The 15806-nt window shown below is 28.8% G+C and overlaps 3 protein-coding genes across 3 annotated transcripts in view; 2 read left to right on the plus strand and 1 right to left on the minus strand.

Annotated features, from left to right (window-relative positions):
- Nucleotides 1-439: 439 nt before the first annotated feature.
- On the minus strand, nt 440-3831 carry LOC119686157. The gene is made up of 2 exons (XM_038100655.1): nt 3757-3831; nt 440-946 (listed from the first exon to the last, which is right to left on the minus strand). Exons 1-2 carry the CDS (start codon nt 3829-3831, stop codon nt 440-442), a joined length of 582 nt encoding a protein of 193 aa, XP_037956583.1.
- Nucleotides 3832-4263: 432 nt separating this feature from the next.
- Nucleotides 4264-5406, plus strand: LOC119673519. Its single transcript, XM_038084812.1, has 3 exons — nt 4264-4373; nt 4434-4748; nt 5131-5406. Exons 1-3 carry the CDS (start codon nt 4302-4304, stop codon nt 5344-5346), a joined length of 603 nt encoding a protein of 200 aa, XP_037940740.1. The 5' UTR covers nt 4264-4301; the 3' UTR covers nt 5347-5406.
- An 8028-nt stretch (nt 5407-13434) lies between these two features.
- The window catches only part of LOC119686165, a 4342-nt gene continuing 1970 nt past the window's right edge, over nt 13435-15806 (plus strand). Inside the window, exon 1 of the mRNA XM_038100668.1 lies at nt 13435-13456. Within this exon, the coding sequence (XP_037956596.1) occupies nt 13435-13456 (22 nt within the window). The remainder of the gene's footprint in view (nt 13457-15806) is intronic.

Here is a 15806-nt window from a genome sequence, read left to right on the forward strand (position 1 = left end):
GGAAATTAAAAAGGAGTTTGATTGCAAAAATTGCAAATTTTCAAAATTCAATATAAGTGAATCATCAATTTTATCGTGCGCAGACAGTTTGTCACCAGCATAAGCATACGATTTCACAGATGAGTGAGTAATCACATCAGACAAAGCAAAGAAAATGTGCTGAATACTAAAAGATACATTCTCACATGCGAGTATACCTTGCATTCTTTATCTTCAAGTATCTTTTTTTGGTGTTTTTTTCCTCAGAGGCGTGAATTTAAATTGAGATATACAGTTTTTATTGGTTTTGGAAGCAGCTCGTAATATGAAAATTTTTTTAAAAATTATTTGATTTAAGAAAATAGTAAATAATTGCAGTTTTATACATATAGGAAAAATTTATTTCACATTCCTTATGTCAATTAACAATTCATTTTCTTGCTATGTAATGATTTGAAAATCAACCTAAACTAAACATTTTAAGGTTATTGAAGCCCTTGGATTTATCTATTTTGCCATTCAAACGACCTTGGAAGACCATTTTGCCATTCGGCAAATCCATTTTGATGTCAACAATGAAATTAGTCTCGGGTACATAACTGGGTAATATTTCCTCATCAGCATGGTATTCATGTAGTGAATAAATCCCTCTTTTAATTGGACAGGTTTTGATGAAATTACCACTTTTCAGTATATTTTCGTAGATTACACGTAACACGGGTTCCATTGAACGTTGCTTTAAGAAATTGCACATATTGACCGATCGGTTTAAGAGTGCCGTGTAATTTCCTTCGCTTGCTTCAAGTGCAATCGCGTACTTCAGATGTATGTCATTAATATCTTCTAGAACATTAAAAACAACATCCAAAGTAGTTTCGTCAGTTTTATTGTGAATTTTAATTTTCACATCAATCATATCTGAATTGAATTTAAACGGAAATGAAGTGATAAGTACATTAAACGAACGCTGGAAAGATAATAAAGTTAATATGTTGTAATAATAATAAAGATAGGATAATAAAAAGTTAGTTAAATATGTTATATTCTTATCAGAAATATATTAATTGTTATATTGAAATTGTTATAAGTTAATAAATATTGAGTTATACTAAGTTAGTAGATATTAAGTAGATATTAAGATATTAAGTAGATATTGCATAGGTATGACATCAGGATATGTACATTTAATGGAATTATTGTTTTTTCAGGCACATCTTTTAATAATTTTTTTTACAAAAATTTTTAAAAAAAGTTTAGTGTATATATACCCCATCAAAACTTTTTGTTCTGCTAAATTACAGTATCTAGTAAATAATCTTCTAAGGAAAATACACCTAACAAATTCCATAATTTGTAAAAACATAAATGGCTTTTATATAATATTTTTATATGCATTATTTTGTATTTGATTTATTTATTTTAATAGTTAGCAGGAACTAGTTATCACACCCTCTTAAATATTTTACGAAGGCGTATAATTTCAAATCATCAATAAAAAGAACAAAAGACAATATCTCTGAAATAAGAGGCGCATTTGCTTAATAAGAATAAGAGAATCTTTTTTATTTTCGCAATTCCATAATTCTAAATTGGATATAACTTTGAGGATTTGTACATTATCATGTGTTATCCTCTGTATTATAATACACACCCTAAAAAGACAAAGAATAAGTATTGATTTTATGTTTCAAAAACTATTAATTTTTTCTGGGATAGAAAATTGTTATTCCCTTTAAATGCTGGAAAGATGGCTTCCGTTCACGATTTTAAAGAAAAAACGACTTTTTTCTATACCAAAAGTATGCTCTTCTGCTAGCAAAAACCAGGCACAAATGGTTCAGATGTAATTATCGATGAGATACGGGTTCTAGCTTTTGAGACCACAAGCGTAAATACAAGTCAAATAAACACCTGTATATATAGTGATGTATACAGGTGATCCTAAAGCAAAAATTTAATAGGTTTTTTCATATTTTGTCAGCTAATATCACGTCTATGAACTCACATTAAACACTTAATTTCAAAATTAGCATACACGTCAAGCTAAACAAAATAAATATAAAGAATGAGATAACTAACGGGCTACTAGAGGTCTCAATAATACTTTCTGGAGGTAAGTAGAGGTAATACTTTTCTTCTATTAATAAGAAGAGGGGGAGAAATCAGATTTTTAAATACTGGATGCTGGATTTGATAATTGAATGACTTTTTTATAAAAGATGTTTTCTTGGGAAAAAGGCATTTTGTTTTCATTGTCTTCTTTTAATTTGATATACCAACTTGAGTACTAAATTCCAACAATTAAACTCTGTATAAATATAATTATCCATTATGTCAAAATTTGATGATTTTTCGAAGTCAGGAATGAGCTCATTTCGAGCTATCGAGCCATTCCACAAAATAATTTTGTTTCCAAAAATTAATCAGTTATCGGTTCCAACATCGGTTCCAATCAATTTACTAAAAACTTTGTTTCTTGTCCCGTTAACTGCCACCCTTTTTCGTACAATTTAACGCCTATCGATTTCTTTTTATGGGGATTTGTTAAGTCATTAGTTTATGCCGACAAACCAACAGTTCTTGACCATTGACGATTGATGTCATAAGGTCACATTAATTGCAAAAATAATCAAAAATTGGACTGATCGAATAGACCATATAACTCGTAACAGTGGCGGACATATGTCGGAAATGCCATGAAATTATCTACCAAATTATAATAAAAAAAATTTCATTCCAATAATATCTCTATCTTCCATTATCATTTTAAGTTCTCATAATAGCAGAAAAAACACCATATATTAGGAAAGGCAGTACACGTCACAGCTGAAGCTGTGTTATATTTATCTTATTACTGCACACAAAGAACAATAATAGTTAATAATAGAACAATAATAGTAGAGACAGAATACACTGTCTGCTAAAATAAAAAATGTAAACAGATATATCTGGAAGAATTCTTAATAATTAATAACAATGCCTACCAATATAAAATGCATATTCAATGTAACATTTATACAAACTTGTTTTTAGTACTCAACAATATTTCTTTCCCCAGAAATTTGATTTTTTTCTGAAATTTTTTTTTGACAAAACTTTGATAAAAAATTGGAACTGACTACTAAGGGTTCATAGATAAAGGTCTAATCTACAAAAAACTTATTTTTGCCGATGTAAGAGGCATCCAAACATACATCCTTTAGAAAACCCTTCATGAAATTTCTGTTTACGAAAAGTAAGCCAGAATTATCTTAAATATAAATTGTGTGTTTTCTATACAACAAAAATATGAAGTATTTTATAAATACTATTTGGTAGAGGTGTTTATATTCACTTAATCGTATATACATACTTAGAACTTATCAAAAATTAATATTTTGGTATTTAGTTATTTAGATACTATAATTATATAATCATTGCATATCGCTAAGAAGGAAATATAACGGTCAAGTTCTCTAGACATAAAAATTAATACAAAATGTTAGTGGATACCGATGAAATTGTTATAATTAATTGGTTAGCAATTGAATGCTCTTCAGTTTGTTGCAAAGGTTAGTATTTATACTATATTAGTAATATACTAATTACGTGTATAGGATGTGCAGTTTATGTTATTTTATTAGAACACTTTAATTCACGAGTATTTAATTATTAGTCTCTTAAATGTAATTAATCGCTATTAAACGTTAATGATCATATTTATAATAATTTACCAATTAATTTAAATGGATAGATGAACAAAATATTGAGTTATAAACCAGTTATCAAAACACTTACCCATCCAAGTGCAGTATTACTGCAGAGAAATAAAATTATACCAAAAGCGATTAAAATTTTCACTTCTAACTTCATAGCTACACAAAATTTAACTGATGAAAAATTTTCACTATGCAGAAAATATAATTCATATCTTCTTTAATATTTTTATGAAAAAATAATGGAAAATTCTGCATGACAAACTATTTCCGCCTTATCGAAAAATCAGTATGATGTCATCGCCAATGAAAATGATAAAAATAAATATGATATCACGAAGTATTAAAAATCATTTATGAAGGCAATTTAAAAGCTCCATTGAACCATTAAATCTAAAAAGCAATCAAAAATCATTCAATTCTGTTTGAGCGGAAAATTGCGTTACAGGTTTTTCATTTTCTACTTTTATTTTATAATTCTACATAATAATAATTAAAACAAAAGCGTAATCTATATGCCATCTCCACCGGCTTTTGTTATAAAAACTTAAATGTTTTAGGAGTTTATAAACATTATTGAAGCAGTTTTTGGTTTGGTGAAGAACTTTTCCAACAATTGCTCTCAAAATGGCGCGCCTAACGAATATTTTCCTATTTCAAGTGGTCCTCATAGTCTGCGTTATCGCCATACAGGCAGAGGTAACTCAAATCTAAAGTTTTTCCTTTTTAATTGAAAAATAAAATTAATTTATTTTACAGAAAGTCATGCGCCCAAAATTCAAGGATGTTAAAATTTGGAGTGACAGCGCTTATGTCACACGTAGTGTCACCTTTGATGCCAATGATCCGCATATAAATTACACCATTAATGTGTTGAAAGAAATACATGATCTAGATCTGCATATTGAAGCTTCGGTAACACAGAAATTGGACTCAACTTACTTTTTTTCAGCAAACTCAACAGTTAATCTTTGTCGCATACTAAATTGGAAAGCTCAATCCCCGATCGGTAATTTGATTCATGCTTATCTTAAGGAATACGGAAATCTTGTAGAATCTTGTCCAATTCCAAAGGTAGGTGTTTTTACCATTTTGTTTAGCATTTCATCAAACATCATAAACTGTATAACTTATCACTATTTCTCCACAAAAGTTTGTTTGAAAGTTTGCTTGGCATTAAAAATGTACTTTAAATAGGACAATTTTTGGGTTCAAAAAACTAAATAATTTATTTACTCTTAGTAAAATTAAAAACATAAATATTCTTTTGAAAGCTTTCGTAAATTAAACAGAATTTTTTTTCTCAAATAACCTGAACTTATTCTAATTTTCTCACAGCCTTCCTCATTAACATCATCACAAAAATGTTGTCATGAACAAATCATATCTACAAATATTGCATATATTTTTTTAGGGAAAATATAAATTCCAAAAATATTTTTCACGTAAATTGCAGGGCACCTATTTCATACACAAGTTCTGGTTACCTGAAGATCCATCCCTTGCCGTACTACCAGAGGTTGACTTTGAGTTGAACATCTCCGCACACATGTTGGATGCTAACAAGAAACGAACTTTGATTGCAAATGATCACATCACTGGAGAAGCAGTTGTTCAGGATGTAACCAACGTAAAGCGTGGTATTTTAGCCATGTTACCACAAGCTGGCTAAGTTGCTTATAAGATCTGAATAAAGTCTCCTTGTTGTGATTCTTAAATGTTTTATGAAATGCAATAAAAAATTGCCCAGAAATATAATTTGTGTACTTATTTTATACATAGTGTATATGGCAGAGAAATTTCCAAGAGTAGTGAACTACAACAACAAAAAATTTTTGTTAAATTACTTTAATTAATTGGATATTTGGCTGACCATACAGCTGTTTCGAGTATTGCCAAGTACCCATAATCAGTGGTCTTGGAATTATTTCTTGTATTTAATTATTCTTAAATAATTTTTTGAGACAAGCCGTACTTAGTACATATGTTAATATGTACCATGTAAAATAGTATATGGTATATACTGTATATGTTAATATATATTATATGCGTATTTTAGTCATTAAAAGAAACGCAAACAAGAAGAATATAAATGCAATATGATTATATATAAGAGTATTCTTGACATTTTGTGTTTACTGTCTTATTTTAAAGAAAGTCCTGTTTTCTAGTAAAGTGAGGTTTTAACATGTTTGCTCTCAATGTTGCATGCTTTATACAGATGAAAGAGATGTCAAGTACTTTTTTCGTCTTTCTTACAACTGCAATGAATAGCATTAAAAGGAAAATTTATCCTAAAGGACAGTAAAAGAATAGCATATCCTCTATAAGAATAATTGCTTTACAGGCTATGGTTATAAAATCTTTAAAATAAGTGTTCTTTATGGGAGGATTTTAACAATTACTTTTGAATTGTTAGTTCCTGCCCAAATCTTTCAGAGAAGTATCAAATATGTTCCATCTGGCTAGTTCAATCAGTATGAAACATATGCAATGTTCCTATGACCGGAAACCTGAAAAAAATAAATGTTGGACTGAATCAAAATTTCATTTAGAAAATTTTAATAACCAAAAATGAAAAATGGAATAATTACCAATACTCAATACTGTATGTATTAATATATAATACTGTATAACCATAAATTCAACTAATAAAAATATATACTTATAGGAATAATAATAACCACTAACTTTATAGTCCATGATGCTATAAATTTAGCTCGAACTAATTTTTAATCAAAAATCAAAGAAATAAATAATAAAAATTCCAAAATATGACATAAATCATGAATCGTGACTAAATTCAATTGGAAAGATTGGCAATCAACTTAAAATTTGCATAGTATGGAATCAGTAAAATTATAAAAATCACTTCTAAATTAATCTGCTTAAAATTCATATCATTTATTGACTTTGATTTTAAAGTCAATAGCTAATTTTTCATAAAATGTCATAAAGTCGATTATGCAAAATGAGGATTTTTTGATGCACATAAAGACAATTTACGAGTATAAGTGACATTGATATATTTAAATTATAAAAAATTAAATATTCGGATATAATAAATTTAAGATATTTCGCTTTTTAATTTCATTGCTTTTTTATTTCAATTTTTATGACATTTAGAAGTGGCAAGAATATCACATTAAATTGAAAGAGGAATCTCCAATGAAGTTTATCGTTTTAAAAACTTATAATGCAAATTATAACTTTTCGATGTCTACTATTGAGTCACGGAGAGAATGTGCTTCCATAAGCTTTAAAATTTGTCAAAATGTTAATATAAATTAAATATTATATTAAATAACAATTATTTAATATAAAAAAGATTATTACAGTCATCTGTAGTACTATCTAAACTGTATCTGATGTCTGAAAAGATAATCACACAACAACAAGTAAGCTTTTAAATAATTTGTGAAAGAATACGTTTAATATTTGTACAATAAATCTCATATCGAATTATACAATTTATAGGCTATTTCAAAAAAAAAATGCAAACTGAGGTATTATTTTGATAAGACATAAGTCCACGCAATTGAATTATGTCTAAGGAAATACAGATGGAAAAACACCACAGCAAAAAACGTATATATTTTCTTTGACAGTTAGCACTTCTAGCACTAAGCACATCTCGAGTAAATTCAAAACTTGTATAGGAATGCCTCCAACCTCTTAAAGATCTTACTGAAAGAAAATGCCGTCACTTAATATGGATGCCAGGACCCAGCGAAATTGAGAAAAACGAGAAAGCCGATAAACTAGCCAGAAAAGAAACGGCCAAATATTTTATTTGGACTAAACCATTCTGCGATCCTTCATGCAGCTTCTTTAAACTCAAAATTAATGAATGGCTGGAAAGAAAAGCTCAGACTGATCAGGATAACGAAACTGCTTAAAGCCTAGAACCAAGAGACTGGTAATGCTAAACAGAAAAACCATTCGGCTTTTCACAGGGTTTCTCACTGGACATTGCAAAGTTAAAAAGCATCTATCAAATCTAGATATCATAAGGGACGATAAGAGTGAAACAGTAAAATACATTCTGTCTCACTGTGATAGTCTCATTAGACTCAGACTTCGAATCTATCAACTATCTATCTGCTTATAACGGAAATTAGCAACATCTCTGCAAGGGATATAACTGCTACGCGCCTATGGAATTAAAGTGGGTTTATCACAATAATTCTTAAGGGTGCAGTGACGTGGTGACATAGTTTTCAGCCTCTTTTAAAATCTAATCTTATCTACTCCATATATTAATTTTTAGATTTTCTTTAGATTTAGTTAATATTCGAAAAAAACGAAAGTGCGCATTTGATTTTCATTATTGACTTATATGATTTGGTTTCAACTAACCCAAATTTAGCTTAGCTATTTAAATATAAAATTCTTCTGAAAATCCAAGTTAGGGTCATTAAAATTTGAAAAATTTAAATTAAAATTTTATTAAGTGTTTTTATTCTTATTTATTAAGTATTAAGTTTTATTAAGTGGCATAGATAAGTAGCTATCCATCTGCGACTGACAGATAACGACTTCACTCGGATTTTATTGAACTAAAATTACCTGGACAACTTTAAACGAAGAATATTTTTTTATTAATCAATTCCATTAGTTTAAAATTAAGATTCAATTATAAAAGAAAATTTTATGAAGAATATGGCGGGGTTAAAACTTGCACCAATAACAGATGATAAACAGACCTATAAAAGATGTTGTATTCCTGTTCTTTCCATTAATAATAATGATTATTCAGTAGTAATATTAATTAAATTCCAGATCCATTATGAAAATAAATGCGTCTCTGTTGATGATATTATTTGTGATATTATTTGCGAATTAATTTATTTAGTGCATTTGATATGTTATATAAGAATAACCAATCAAGATTTACTAAACAAATTGGGATAAAGATCCTTGTATATCGTGTAGAAAAAGTGATGATAATGCACCTGTGTAGAGAAAAGAAGCATATAAAATAATAAATTTAATAATTATAGACCTTACATTTAAAATAATAACTTCATAAATAAATCAAAAATGTATTTAGAATTTATGTGTAAATATTTATAAGGAATAAAGTATAAATTATAATAGACATGCGCTGATATCCTTGATGATGGATTAGTTATCCACTGATTATCCGAAACATCGGTATTGTCAGCCCAAGGATTCACTTGATTAAAAATATTTTGATTACAAATAAAATACCTTCTATATTTTGTAATGAAATATTAAAAGCTGTACATATCGCAGCCCGAAGTTATCAGTACTATTTCAGTGATATTCCATATATCACATGTGCTTAGTATAAGGTATCCGCTGAATTTTGCCTATTTTTCGTATATAATTTCTTTTAATAATGAGACGCATCTACTAAAAGTCACTATAGGTATGATGAAACGTTTGGTATGGAGGTGTAATACTTTGTTGAAAATAGTGATGTTTGAACAAAAACCGTCAATTCTGATCGTCACAGCTACATGATTGCTTCTGAAAGTGATAGGCATGTTGCAATAGCACAGCATCGCAAGCAACTCTGCATGTCCTATTTCGTCTTTGTCACAGCAGAACTTTTACAGATGCATAATTTCACATTTTTGTAATGTGAATTAATTGCTATGGTCATATCATATCACCATAAAAACTTTTTTATGAGTTTAGATAAAGAACAGTATTTATTCCGACAATCGACTGACACTCACCGCTTTGAAGCATCTTCAGAAACATTTATCAAGTTATGGTCGAGCTATTGCTATTGCTACGTGCCGACATGTCATCGAAAATGACATTAGAAGGATACAATAATCTAAGATGTTCCATGGAAGATATGTAATTGTATTTCACACCATATCGAAAGATCCAAAAAATATATATTTAAACACAAATTTCAGTATGATCAAAATCTCAATCACACAATTATTGTATTAATATTTGGAACCAGAAAATGGATTTTCCAGTAGTCGACCCTCAACTATTTGCATTCATTATATTTTTAATTATTATCTCTACTAACAATAATATTAAATAAAAAAATTTGGAACAGAGAAAAAAAAGAAAGAAATAATTATAAAATATGTGTAAAATATTACCTGTAATAACACAGTACAAATGTATATATATATACAATACATATAACTAATAAAAACCCATGTCTTCAATATACTTAACCGGTAACACTAACTTCATCACAAAGTATTTATTATCCTGCAGACACAATTTTAGATAAAAGTAATTCGGTTTTCAAAATCATTCTCTTAACTTAATTTAATTTTGTTATCAATTTGGTAAGTATTTTTCGTTGGCTTTAAAATGTTTTATTGATTTTTAAATCTGAAGGAAATTGTTTCTAAATCCCGCATATTGTGCATAAAATGTTTAAAAAAGAAATGAACAAGTAATAAAGTATCTTGTGATGCATTGAAACCAGCACAAATTTAGTAACTTCGAGAAGAAAAAAACATCTGAAGGAGAATAAAAAAACTTAAAAGCAAAAATTGGAAGAGGAAGAGTGACTGGCGGCCAGTACAACCCATTAAACACAATATCTCGAAAATTCATTGTTCTGACCGTGCTACTTTTACGTTTGACTTATTTTTACCCTTTGAAGGAATGTGTGGCGTTCATGTGGCATATGGAATTCAATATTTTGTTTTCCCTTCGATTTTAAACTTTTCTATTTTTTCACTATTGTACATGCCGGTTTAAATAGTAAATCTTGAAAAATTGCCACCGAATGCAAACATTCCAACATTCATCAATGAGTCGTCCAAGTATTCAGTTGGATAAAATAGAAAATTTAAATTCCCAAACTTTTAACTAGATGCACTGTGGAAATTCGTGGATCCTTTTTGTAGAATTAACTTTGTGAAATTAACAACACATTCAGAAAATACACTTTTAAATTGAATTATTAATTTATATCAATAAAATTTAATTTATTAAATCAAAGTTAAAATCATGAGTAAATAATGATTTTTATAGTACAAAACCCTAGAAGTTAATCTGAATTAATCTGAATTACTATAAGGTAAATGTAATACCAAATTATCAAAAATCTTTGCTGACTTTTCTAAGAACAGAATAAAAATGTTAACTGTGCTAAAGACTCAACACTGCCGGATCAAGAAACACCTGATCAAAATAGGTATTGCATCTAAGCACTCTTTGCAGTTACTCCAGAAATGATTGCTGTAATTTACGAAGGTGTGAGGCACGCACATTAACAAAATTTGCAAAATTTCAAATAAAGTATATAAATTAAAATATTTTTACATCGAGAATTAATATCATTTATTACATATAAATAAATAAATTAGATTATAACAAAAACAATTAGATTTACAGCTCAAATCTATTATATTCCGTCGTAGTATCAACGAATTTTTTTCGCTAAGTGTGCGCAATAATTGACCGAGCATTTGTACGTTGCAAGTGCGTTCCATTTTGTTTAAATACTACATAAACATATATGATTTTCAGTACAGACTGTTATTTAAATGTCCTCCACATCCTATATTTCAATTTGCTTTGGTGTTGTAGTAGAGCCGCATACCCTCCCAGATAGGACACCCATCATCACTTAGTTACTCCCATGAATAATATGAACCGCCAGAGTATTTTTCGTTGCACTGCTGCACACAAGACATAAATACATGAGAGTATACTAAATACCAGGGAAATAATTAACTATGCTAAATTCAATCCATAACATACACTTGAGTTATTAAAGATGGTAGGACCGGATAAGACTTTACAAGGTTACCTAAATAGTAGAGTGCAGTGCAAGAAACTTATTGATCGCTGACCTTTTTATATCTCTTTATCTTTGCAATAAGAATATATTAAAAACTCCAAAGAATGATATCCTCAACAACATTTTTTTTTACTCACTTTTATCAACAAATATTGTTTATCTAATAAATTTTTGTGATACGTGACGCTTCTAATCAAAGCTATGAGAATAAAAAAAATATAGAAATGAACAAAAAATATATTTTTATAAATACATATTAAATATAATGAAAATGTAAATTTTTTCTCAAGTTGTAATTAATTTTTGCAGTGTAATCTTATCGTCGCATTCCCGAGATTTCGCAAATACAACACACGTAGTCAAATCTGTCCATTTAGCCAATAAATCCTTGAGCAGCTTATTTCAGTCCTAGTTGTCGTCTATGAATAAATATGGCTGACATTGCACTGCACTTGTCGTTGGTGTAATTTTTTCTGAGACATTTTTTGCTCATGTATTTTTACGCCATCATTCGTTTTACATTATTTAAACAATTTTTTAGAAATTTTTTCCAGAATTGAGAAAACATCTTTTTCAATTTTTTCCCAACGAAGTATGCCGGAGTATTCCTTTCGATATGCGAAAGAATTTCTTTTCAATGTGTACGTTTCGTGTTAAATACACAACGAATTACTTTAAAAATTCTTCAGCTAACATTGGATTTGGTTTCAGATTCCAGATAGTCTTGTTTGTTGTTGTTATTTATGTGGTTCCACTACTGCTGCAGTTGCTGCTTTGTCTTAAGGCTTTCATTCACTTCGCACATAAAAAATGGATATGTAAATTGTTATAATGGCCACGTTTGCACAACACCAAGCTGTCTGTAAGGACACAAGGACATGCTCCCAATTGTGAAAATACTTCACAGATAGAGTTGTATCATTTTATTTTGTTTATATAAATTTTATATATATCTCCACTCTGTACTCTGTATGCAGTGGCATAAGGATAAAGTGTCCTGTGGCTAAAATAGTTCAAGTAAATAACACATTTTTACATGTTTAGTTGTACAAATAAATTCATTGTTTAAAAATATTTCATGACTGCCTCTACGTAGTATAACAATAAACATGTATCTGATTGCATAAATCACTCGCTGGATTTTATTGTTATCAAAGGACATGAGCGCCATTTTTGCGTTTATTGAATAAGTTTATTAAGACGAACAATGGATTTTACTTTACTTATTTTGATAAATCTTGATTGTATAAAATTATATCGTAGTTGTACAAACATTGAGTGCATGTCTAAGTAAATATGTAGTGTCGGTAACAATGTAACTCTTAATTACTTTTGCCACACATATACCTACAAAGGGACTACGGGTACCTTAAAAAATAAGTTTAGACACAAATAGGTTATCTTTATATCTATTTAAAGTATTTAGTTTTATTTAATTAAAGCAATGCTTTACCTGGTATTTTCTTTTTTATATATTGATATAAAAGTAAAATTGTTAATAAAAACTTTCAGAGCAAAAGTAACCAAACTCCATAAAAATATACGAACAAAAAAAAAAGTCAAGTACGGCTTTGGATCAGTTGGGTAAGGTGAGCTGATTCTGAGCTTCACATTTGGCAGGACCCGAGTTCAAATCGTGGTACTTGCAGACTCAAAAATAATTATTTACGAATAATTAAATACAAGAATTATTTCCAAGACCACTGATGATGAGTATTTGGCAATACTTGAAACCGCTGTATGGTCAGCCAAAAATTCAATTAATTAAAATAACATAAATATATGTTGTAGTTCACTACTGTTCGAAAAAACTTCTTTATATTGATATATAAAATATTTATGGTATAGTCTTCGCAAATACTACTTATTTCTATATTAAATATATTAAACATGTTTTAATCGAGTTGTAATATGATTGCTATAATAGAGATTAAATCAGCATTACCAAACGGATCGAATCTATTTGTCAATAATAAATACTTCTGATATAATATAGTGATAATGGAACATTCTACAATTACAGGTAAATGAAATTGATGATGTTTGTTGAAGTGATCGAAAAATACCCATTCCCAAAAAACCCAACAATTTTCTCAAAATACATTATTCCATAATTTTGAAGAAAATACCTATACGACTACCTTAAAGAACATTGTTCTTTAAAATCATTAAACATTTCTTTTAATTTATATAACATTTATACTCTTCCTCAAGAATGTATATAGATATATTTATATGTATATTACACATTATATACATTTAATACTCCCATACAACAAAATCCAACAAAGCGTTTCAAGCGCTATTCATGTCTGACATAAATTTTATCAAATATGAGTTGAGAAAATTTTTTTTGAATAATTGCCTTATTCTCAATTGCCTCATAATAGATCCTCATTATCGATGTTCTGGAAAACAAAACTCATCTTCATCATTTTAAATGTGGTAAAATATATCACTTCTTCCAAAGTCGGCAGATAATCAGTCTATTATCAGTTTTATGAAAACCATTATACTGAACTACATCTAGTCTACGTGACCAAAGCAATCTAAATAGCCTTAAGTAAATGAGATCAACAGACCTTGTTAGTGTTTACAGTCGAAATGACAGAGCTTCACAAATCAGTTCAACTAACAATAATTCTTGACGATTTCTTGAAACACAGAAAATTACCAGATTAGCAATTCGTAGAATCGAAACCAACGTGATAAAAGAATCGCCTCTTTCCCTTCACTGTTCATTAGTTAAGCATCTGACCCACCAAAATTTTACAGACATCGGTATTACTATTTGCAGACTATACTACATATATTAGGACAAAGACTAAATTGAATAACAACTTCAGAACTACAAACCACTAAACCAGCTATACCTCAAGTGTCCACATTCCATGGAAAAATATGAAACAAAAAACTAGAAAAAAAAAGATTTTTTTCTCAGTTTAAAATTGTACATTTCAAAATAATACACTCTAATCACATCTTATTTGAACATTCAATAAAACAATTTTATGTCAATATTCTCTCATCACCCGGTTTTAGTGTTTTTGTTAGACCTTTAAGTGATTTTCTGCCACACACAATTTTTGAACTGCCCCCAAATCGTAATTCTAGTCTTTGAACGCACTACTCTATCACTCAACGAGTTGCTCCTTTATTTCTGATTCCATTCACGATTTCAAAATAATTAAGCTATGATCGTTTGATATAAAACCCATAGTGGCCACACCCTCTCTATTAGATGGGCATTAACTGTATTTACCACGTCGTTTAAATTAAACGTCAAACTGAAATGGGACTTTTGTTAACTATGCTGTGAATAGAGCACACACTTACCATATAGTACTCGTATTTGCCAATTTAGCCTCTTCAGATTTTGAATCACCTAGCTAGGATCTTATAGCGCGACATTTATTCGAAAATTCTCTAATGTTAGTCTAGTCGCCATACTACAGATTCACTCACAATTTACTTTATTGTGGTTTTCTGCCTGTATTTCTTATGATACTTTTAGAGATAATAAACCTCTTACGAATAGTTATTTTATTTTTATTCAAGTATATTCTACTGGACTTGCACGAGAGTTTTGTTTGTAATTTTATCAGTCATGTTTATAATTTTAGCTGTCAATTGTTGTTGCTTTCAATACATATTGAAAATTTTTGACAGCTAAAATCACAAACAAAACTCTCATGTGAATGCAGTATTATAGTTCAGTTACATTTTAAATATAGTTGAACTGTGAACTGATAACTATATTTGTCTTTTGCTATATCTTTTAAAAATATAAACACTTTATAACTTTTTAAGAATAAGAATTACACAAAAATATATTGAAAGAATTGTAAGATTTATTTATTCAACAGAAATGATATGTTATAAATAAAATAATATCCTCAATGGCCATGGATACTTGAGTCTTCAAACCAAATTTGCAAGACATATTGAAGCAATTTTAAAGATTGGATCTAGTGTTGAGAAGTTTGTTCAACTTAATAATTTTATATAATTATTATAATAATATAAAAATGAACTGTTTAGAAAGAACACAATTGGCACAAAATTAATTTTCATTTAACAAAAAGTGAATGAAGACAACGATTTAGTATTTATGTTACTTTTTACAAATGCTTCAATTGCTAAAATAATCACTTAAATGGAAACATGCCAAGTTGTACGTTCACCTCCCTCCTTCATAGAAACTCTGGATGTAATAAGATGAAAAATATTTTCTCAACTGTCGTTGCTATCAGTTGCTACCATCGTCGTCCTCATCATCGTCATTGAAAACCCATCCATTTCAATTTTTCAATTGAGCACAGAAAGGAAACAATTTTTGAATTTTTAAGGAAACACAAAATATGAAGAACATT

Source organism: Teleopsis dalmanni, chromosome 1, assembly GCF_002237135.1.
Source record: "Teleopsis dalmanni isolate 2A chromosome 1, ASM223713v2, whole genome shotgun sequence".
In the NCBI taxonomy this organism is placed as follows: Eukaryota; Metazoa; Arthropoda; class Insecta; order Diptera; family Diopsidae; genus Teleopsis; species Teleopsis dalmanni.